Raw genomic sequence first — 8,420 nt, 5'->3', positions numbered from 1 at the left:
ATTATGGAAAAAGTAATGGATAGTTGAGAGAATTTAATATTAAAAATTGAATTGAATGGTTAAAAAATTGAAGAAAAAAAGTAATAATTGTGTTGTTAATTTTTGTTGGGTAGTGAAAATAGTTAAAGTTACAGTTAAAATTTTAAAAACGTAATTGTAAAACCAAACGGAGTGTCAAAACTTCGAATGAAAGATCCTCTAAACCTTTAAGATGAAGAAGTTAGAAAATTCAGATGAGTCGGGACCTCTCAAGTCGAGTTGATGACAAGAAAGGAAAACATGGAAAATTACAGAGTAAAGAATGTCACAGCTCTCTCATTGCCGTATATGTTTCCTCTCCCGTATACATATTTCCATCTCTGACCATAAACTTCAATGATCCCATCAAAGTAGTACTCTTTCAGAGCTTGACGATTATCAATCAAACTCTCTTGAACTGGTAACTTTATGGTAGTTTAAATGAAAAATTGGGAAGTTTCGATGAATAAAGATATGCCGAGCAGATGACAAATGGCTGTAGCAGTAGAAAGAGCGGAAAGAACCTCCGGATAGACAGATATGGGCGAAGCTTTTGTATACCAGGGAACAGAAGCAGCTGAAATGCACCAGACTGTCCCAACTGATGCTGAGTTTCCCAACTGCGGGAACATTCAAAAGCAACATAATTAGAATATGTCTTGATCGGTCAGAAAATCAATGGAAGAAACAAATATTGGGATGGTGAAGTATGAGTTTTTCTTTAGGTATTTGCAGACCGGTAACAAAACTGCAGGGCAACAGATGGGAAGGACATATAAGGAACGTGAAGGGAGGGAACTGATCAGAACAACTGAAGGGCCATCTTGAGCTTGTTCTGTTTCCATTTGGGCAGCTTGTAGAAGGCCTCCTTTGTCATCCCAAACTTCTCACTGAAATCCGCTGCTGACAAGTAAGCCTGCATTTTTGAAGCACAGAAGTCTCAGAGCAGAACTTAATTCTTTTACCAGGAACTGAGTGGTTTATCATGGTTTTTCAAGCAGCAAGTCCTGAGTTTTGATATTGGAATCTCCCATTTGCCTCCTGTTCAGTGGTTAAACATAACGGAATGCATACTCGGAGTTGTAAAGAACATATTACCTCTCTCTTGGTAATGTCAATGTCTGTAACAGGATCCGTTGATGTTGTCGTGAGACGTTCATATGGGTATAGTGTGAGCCCTTCTTCATCTTCAGCTTCTCCTTCTTTCACATCCTCTTGAATTGACTCTATCTTATTGGTCTTTGAATCCTCGATGGGTTTCTCCTCCGAGTTTGATTTCGCTGCCTCAGGTGACGCTGCATCAGAAAAGCCTAACCCTGATAAAATATATAGTTTCTAAAGCATTCTTCATAGTGCAGTAAATCTCTTTTGAAGTGAGCTCAAGCAGCCCATCTCCTCAAGGCCTAACTTATCTAAGGTAATCACTTCCTTCATATTCCCAGACAAGCTCCCTTACGTGCCATCTAGGCACCACTTCTCCATATTTTCTTTGCCGAAGTTTGACATGGAAATATGTAAGCTCTGTGTACCTTTAACTGATCGCGGTATACGTAATTGCTGGGGTGGAGGTGCTGACTTCTCGAAAGGGGCAGTAAGGGCAGCTATGGCAGCAGATTTAGATGCCAGCCTAGAGGAGTCTGGGGTCACTGACTTGGGATAGAGCTTTCGGATCATGGGGGGTGGCGTCGAAAGATTCCTTGCATTGGGGTTCTCGAAATTGGCAGCAAGGGCATTGAAAGCTGGGGATCTCCCTCTCACACGAGCACGGTCAGGGCTGAAAGACACACTTCTTGAACGCTGTGATTTCTCCGGCACGCTCGCTCGCCCTCCATGTAAAATCGGCACTCTCCGTTTTGGTTTCTGATCATGTTCAAGGAACTAATCAGAAACTTGATGAACAGAAAAAAGAAATGATGTATTTTCCCTTCTCAGGCTATTAGTAAAGCAAAGCGTAAGATCAAGATTGAGCACAAGACTATCTGAATGACACAAATGAAGAAAAGTATATTTTAATGATATACAACGATGCAAGATGAGAGAGGGCTGAGAAGACTACATCTATATTTGAAGTGCCACCATGTTTCAATATCGCGAGTTTCCTTTCGAACGAGTTCCCATGCATCTGCATACATATTAAAGCATCAGCAAAAGGAGAACCTACACTGCTATGACCTTTCGAGATCCCATGAATGTGACCCATTGCATATACACAGATCATATACGGGCCTCACAGGTCACACGGTTGAGGATTGTGGAGTAGGTCTATTAACAGAAGATAATAAATGGTTCTAAGGCAACTTACCGCAGATTTCACAGAGTCCCACTTGAAGAAGCGAGTGAAGAACTTTGGTTCGCTTCCTTCCATGATCACATACAACGGAGCTTCGTGGGACAACTTCTCCATTAGAAAGTCGCGCTCGAGGAAATTCTGGAAATAAGGAAAAATACAGAATCATATCAATCCCGTAAGACTTTCCGCTGTCAAAGCTTTGCATGACATCAAGAGCTTCAAGCAAAGGTTTTCCATTCATTTTGTACCTCTCCGGCCTTCAAAGCCTGCATTTTATTCTTGTTATTGACTTGCTGCCCAACCCAGACATATATTTCCGACTGACAATCGAGAACGAATATGTCTTCAGTCATCAGATCGTCCTGGTCAAAGTTGTATATCTCTGTGACCTGCAGTAAGGACTCCAAGATAAGCAACAGATTGCAATTTGAGCAGCATTTGTTAACGACTTTACTAGTTCAGAGCACACCTTTAAATTTCCTGCATATCAGCAAGCGTTTCACCGAGAAAAGCAGAGAACACGGGTTAGAAACAGAAATTTAAGTCAAATAGAGAACTCTCAGAATTTCATGGTAGTTTGTCCAGCGTGGAGGCCAACTATTTTCTTACCATCTGAAATAGCACAACAGAACAGGTGAGGATCGTCCATGCCATTTCTTGCAATCTTCTGAGTTGGGTGCTCTGTCTTCCCACCTAGCAGCTCCCAGAATTGGTCTGACTCGGCCCCTTCCTTTTGCATTTTTGGCTGTGCATTAGGCTGCAGAACATAGAAATCCAACGGAAAACACTTAATATCTGATAGCAAAAGCATAACATAAGAAGCCGATTGTTTGACCTTGTCGGAGAACCGAACAGGCAGCATTTATTCTCCCTGGAAAATATGTGTAAGACGAATCTGACCTTTATTAGATCAAGCTGCCTCTCCAAAAGCTCCTGATCCTCTGGGCTTGTAAGGCTTCCAATCCACGTAAAGACTGAGGAGTCGCTTTGAAGTATGAAGCAATAAGAAGAATTCAAAGAGGATCCGACCTAAAAGAGGCATATTTTGAACCAAACATCAATTGTCAAAATGAGCTCAACTTGTATAAGAAAAGTGAAACGAGAGAGGGAGAGGATGGAGACATACTGGTTCAACTTGAATTGCTTGCATATTCTCGGGTCCTGATCCTTGAACTCTAAACTGGGCCAAAGTATCCTCCTTATATGTTTCGTCGGGAAGTTGATTCTCCTCTATGTGTTTCTTGTACCCATCACTCAGACCACCCTGAGAACATTCATCCCAAGTTACAGAAGCAATAACGAAATGACTACAGCATACAAGAAGCAGATAGAATCATTGGCAGGCACTTACCTTGAAGACAATGAAGCTCTGCATGATTGAGAAGAACTGAACTGGCTCACTTCCTTCATATATGCGAGCCTAAGAATGAGGAGTGGTTGGTCAGTTCTAGAGATCTTCTCGGAAAAGAAGTAATGGCAGCAATGCAGAAACAGGGAAAATGGATACTGACCTGAGTAGCCATGAACTTTAAGGACTCGACCATCTTGGTGGCTAGAGAAATAGCAGCCTCTCTCTCTTCCTATGGTTAATTGACTTGGTTAGAATATAAATGAGCGAATACGCATGAGGACGGAACTCTTATATGGATTAGTGAATTGTCATTGTAAGCAATTGGCACAGGAGAAAAGTGGCAAGTAGTTCAGCAGCGGTATTGTCATTCCGGAAACGACTTTAAGAATGGGCAGAGAAACCAAAAATTTGTGATGTAGTTTAAATGCAGTGAATGTGCTTTCGGAAAACCTTACCTCGATGCTTTTCTTCCCAAACCATGTTCCTATGAGGTATTCCTCTCTATCTTCACCTGGGTATGAATACTGAAATATGTAACAGTCCCCACTGTAGAATTTCGACTGGTCCGATGCTTGAAGAAGAATCTTCTCTTGACCATTGACACGCCAAACCTGTCGATACACAATTTTGACCAAACAGTATGATCAATGATAAGACAAAACAGCAAAATCATATTTAATCCCTTCAAACTTGGACCTATCATAGACCTGCAAATCCCCCGTGCAGTCAATGTAAGGCTGGGGTTCCTCTTTAGCTGGTTCAGATTTCACAAGGCCTTTTACGTTAACTCCTTGACGTCTCAGCATAGCTACAAAAGAATCAATCAAGATGACCATTCAAAATCTCTCTAGTTCTGGATCAAACCAAAAGAATCACAAAGTCTCAATTGCATGCTGGAAGTTGTTACCTGCAACCTTTCCCCTGCCTTCCTCAGGGGCTGCCACATTGGCTGTCTGAGGCCATGAATCGAACTTTGAACGGAAGGACACTGTCTCAAATCCCTCCGTTGTACGAACTACATGGCATTTTGGTGGCCGATCAGGTTGAGAAACTAACTCCTATTAAGCAAATGGGAATGTGGCAGATTCTTGAATAATTTATCTCATTAAAGGATTCAAACATCTTCAATGAGGAAAACTGAGCTATAGTACGTACTTCTGCTGCTTTGCTAGCACTCTTCCTTTCGTCGAGAGTGGTGCCCCTTCCCATCCAAACAAGGACTTCTACTCCACAGTCCAGAAGGTAACATTTGTTTGTCTCAAGGCGATCCTTTGTCAAAGACTCAGCCTCGATAGGTTCTGCCTGCCCCTTCTCAACACTTCAACATGAAAAGATATTCACTTCAGCATTTTCAAACCATTGCACCCACTATGCTAATTTCTATGTGCTCATATTAATCATTTTTTTAACTCGCATGAGAATAATGTTGAAGTGTCAATATATGCACTTTGCAGCAGTTGGCTAGTAATTAAACTCGTTTAAACTACTGAATGGTGAAAATTTAGTGGTATGGATGCTAATGTATTACCAAAGTAGCTTAGTGGAATGAGTATCCAAACTCTTCTTATCCTCTTGCATTCCTGTTTTCCTCGGAAGGGGAGCAAACCCGCCAAAGAATCCCCAGAACTCTCCAGTTTCAGCATCAGCCATCAACTTCCCATCCTCTGTATAGAATGAGATGTAAATTGATTAGCTTTATGAATTGCTAATATAGTACCAACCTTGAGAAATTTCTTTTGACTGGTCACTCACGGATAGTAGCTATATCGCATTTCCCGTCATGGTATGTATCCTTCACATACTGAACAACCTCCAGTGCCTTGGCTCTCTCTTGAATGGAAGAATTAGAGCCATTGAATTGAAAAATTTTCGACTCAGTATCGAGAATAAAAATGTCATCATGGTTAAGGGAAGACCGGCCAAAAGGAACCTGTCATAAGTTCAATGAACAAATTAGCAGGATAACTGAGCAGAGGACATACCAAAATTGAACTAGAACGAAGGGTACACTGTATTGGTTTTACGAAACCTGCTGCAAGGAAAAAGTTATACGTAGCCAAGAAATGACGTTGAAAGAAGTAATCATGGGCTTGTTTCAATAATATTATATCGGTATATTGAGCAATATAATATTTATGATATTCAACAGAGAGCATAAACTTTGCAAAGAACTTGCCTCTTTTACTTGGACAGTGTGCTTCCCTTTGCAAACAAGCAACCTCGTCTTGTGCTCTTCAGGCTCGGGATGTTTAAACCCAGATGCAACCCCACCCTCCTGAGGTATTATACACGGCTTAAAGTAAGACAAGAACTTCTCAGTTTCGTGGCCTTGTACCTCACGATACTGGACTGCCCGTCCCCCCAAGGCTGCATCCAATTCGACGGTCATGATCGCTGCAGTACCCGCTTCATCCTGTCTCCGGTGCAGTTTGAGTCATTTGAGATGGTAAAGCGATGCTCATAAGTAAAAAGAAATGTCTAGTATTGTGTCTCACCTGACTCGTATCTTTACCTAGCCAATAGTGGATATCGTGTCGTGAGGCCCCACTTTTTAGAGCTGTTGTCTGCACACATGAGGAAACGAGTTTGTATGATCAATAAATAAGGCACTAGTGAAAGTCAGGACTGAGATTAGAGCTGAGTCTAGCACGTCCTCTCGCGGACTTTAACCAATATCAATACTAGATATGAAATATCGATATGTCACAGCTGATACACTACTTGCCTTCAAAACTATATATGAATCCCCGGTGAAAAACTTCCCATGTGAAGACTGCGGGACCTCAACGGGTTTAAAATTCTCAATGCGCCATATTTCAATGCCACTGTGCATCGTCAAGAAATACCAACAAGCTCGACTACAAAGTATATCGATAAAATCTAACCTAACAACAGAGTATCACATATTCCAAAAATGACTGAAAGTAAATGTCTATCGACAAGAGAAGTCTGGGTGGACATGCCCGCTATTTAAAGAGAAAAGGATACGCCTTCTGTCCCGCTCCTCGGAAAGCGGGGTCTAGATCTCTCATTGATGCAGACATGCTACTTTTGCAGCTCTATTTTCGTTTCTCAACAAATTTGGCTGGAGAGGAGCAAAAGTATCCTGAGATGTCACTCACAGTCAATCTCCAACGACAGGCAAAGATAAATGACAAATTAAACCGAAGGCATCAGGAACTCTTACGACATTAACTGATTCCCATGAATGGAGACAGAACATCGAATTCATTTTAGGGTGGCAGAACCCAAATTTGGCATTCACGATAAACTAGTCGATTAAATCATGCAAATGCAATTTTTAAGGCCAGATTTTTTTTTTTAATTCAATCAGGCAGCTCTATAGCGAATTCAGCATCAAGCGAGGAGGCCTGAAGAAAATCTCATTAACCAAGACGAAAGTTTGCCACTGCAGATAAAAATCAAACACGTTACATTCAGCATAGTTCTCTTTTATTGTTGATTGTTCATTTCATCACCTTTTCGCTTAATTTCGTTTTTTCATGTTCTCATCATACATAGAAGCCTGAAATGGCAATGGGGGGACACAAATATGGAAGCTCAAGAACGACAAGTTCTCTCATGCAAACGTGTGTTGGATCCATTTTGGCAATTTTTCAGTGATTTGCCATATAAAAAGCCAACGCCTGAATTGACAGTTTAAGCAAATTAAGATCAACAACAGGGGAGGCTCCAAAATGAATAAAGATTGAAACTTTGGCCCAAAAAAAAAAAAAAGCATGAAGAAGCAAGACATCAAGAACCCAGCATGTTCTTGTTACCTGCTTTTCACAGGACCAAGCAAAGCTGTTGGGAGAACTGTCTCCTCTGAATCTGTTCTTTGTTCGGTTGTACAGATTTTGTCTGGATGTTTGAGCATTAATGAGGTGGTGACAGGAGAGGAAGAAGAGATGGTCAGAGGAAAAACAAGAACATGTGCAACAAAGAATTTTTCCTTTTTTTCTTTTTTTCTTTTTTGTCTTTCTTTTTTGTTTTTCTTTTTTTTAATGGCTGAGAGGAAATCTGTATTCCGATTTGTTTGGAAGGGCAATGGATCAGAAGTGGAATTCTTTTGATAGGAAAAGAGAAGTGATACCCCATCTTTCATGCATTTCCATGGAAAGTGACGGTTCATGGCGTCTCGAGGTGCATGACGAGGAGAACTATATACGAACCGGCATTCTTTCCTCGAGTGAGATCTACTGTGTTACATTAATTTGTTGTGCTAGTCGATCGCGGAGTCCTCTACACATAGGCAGTACGAGTGTTTATATTCGGTCCTCCTCCGATGGTTTAAAAATATTACGTTAAACATTTTACAACAAGCTTAAATACATATTAGTTTATATAATAATGCCGGAAATTGAGTTAACATTTTTGAACTTACCAGAATTTATTTGATTCTGGGTCGTATATGGATTATATGCGTAAATGACAGATGAAGAAGGAATCATGAACCTGGACTGAGGAGGCAGACCAAAAGTAAAATGAAGAAATTTTTTAATCATGATGAAGTATGTAATTTAAGTTAAACCCAGTGGAACGGAATCTTAAACACTTTATATATACATATATACATACATATATATATATATATGCTAGACAAGATAAAGCACTTCCATTGACGACGGACTCAAGTCAAAGAGATTTGTTGACAATTACAGCAAATGTTAACAAAGTGCACCACAAAAAATTATCACCGAAACCTCGACAAAGAAAACAATTTAGCACTAATTGAACCCTATAAAGAAATTATAGGAT

The 8,420-nt window shown here is 40.5% G+C and overlaps 1 protein-coding gene across 1 annotated transcript; it reads right to left on the bottom strand.

The window, feature by feature from the left end:
* Positions 1 to 234: 234 nt before the first annotated feature.
* LOC116187310 (villin-4-like) lies at positions 235 to 7,885 on the bottom strand. The gene is made up of 24 exons (XM_031515963.1): positions 7,442 to 7,885; positions 6,648 to 6,765; positions 6,385 to 6,484; positions 6,155 to 6,223; positions 5,836 to 6,072; positions 5,412 to 5,589; positions 5,188 to 5,323; positions 4,815 to 4,977; positions 4,567 to 4,717; positions 4,367 to 4,467; positions 4,115 to 4,270; positions 3,820 to 3,888; positions 3,660 to 3,728; positions 3,435 to 3,572; positions 3,209 to 3,337; positions 2,918 to 3,065; positions 2,778 to 2,788; positions 2,557 to 2,697; positions 2,321 to 2,446; positions 2,075 to 2,140; positions 1,548 to 1,878; positions 1,117 to 1,313; positions 756 to 934; positions 235 to 638 (listed from the first exon to the last, which is right to left on the bottom strand). The coding sequence occupies exons 2-23, from the start codon at positions 6,701 to 6,703 to the stop codon at positions 821 to 823; spliced, it is 2,886 nt and encodes a 961-aa protein (XP_031371823.1). The 5' UTR covers positions 6,704 to 6,765; positions 7,442 to 7,885; the 3' UTR covers positions 235 to 638; positions 756 to 820.
* Between the last annotated feature and the right edge of the window lie 535 nt (positions 7,886 to 8,420).

This window comes from Punica granatum, chromosome 8, assembly GCF_007655135.1.
Source record: "Punica granatum isolate Tunisia-2019 chromosome 8, ASM765513v2, whole genome shotgun sequence".
Classification (NCBI taxonomy): Eukaryota; Viridiplantae; Streptophyta; class Magnoliopsida; order Myrtales; family Lythraceae; genus Punica; species Punica granatum.
The sequence above is the reverse complement of the archived record's forward strand: the minus strand, read 5'-3'. Positions and strand labels throughout refer to the sequence as shown.

Bases quoted from the DNA above. Each gene is read 5' to 3' on its own strand.
- LOC116187310 (XM_031515963.1), bottom strand. From the start codon at position 6,703: ATGTCTGCATCAATGAGAGATCTAGACCCCGCTTTCCGAGGAGCGGGA. The intron at 3,729-3,819 runs GTCAGTATCCAT...CCTCATTCTTAG, and splicing joins TAAAGTTCATGGCTACTCAG to GCTCGCATATATGAAGGAAG. The intron at 3,573-3,659 runs GTAAGTGCCTGC...GAATGTTCTCAG, and splicing joins AGAGCTTCATTGTCTTCAAG to GGTGGTCTGAGTGATGGGTA.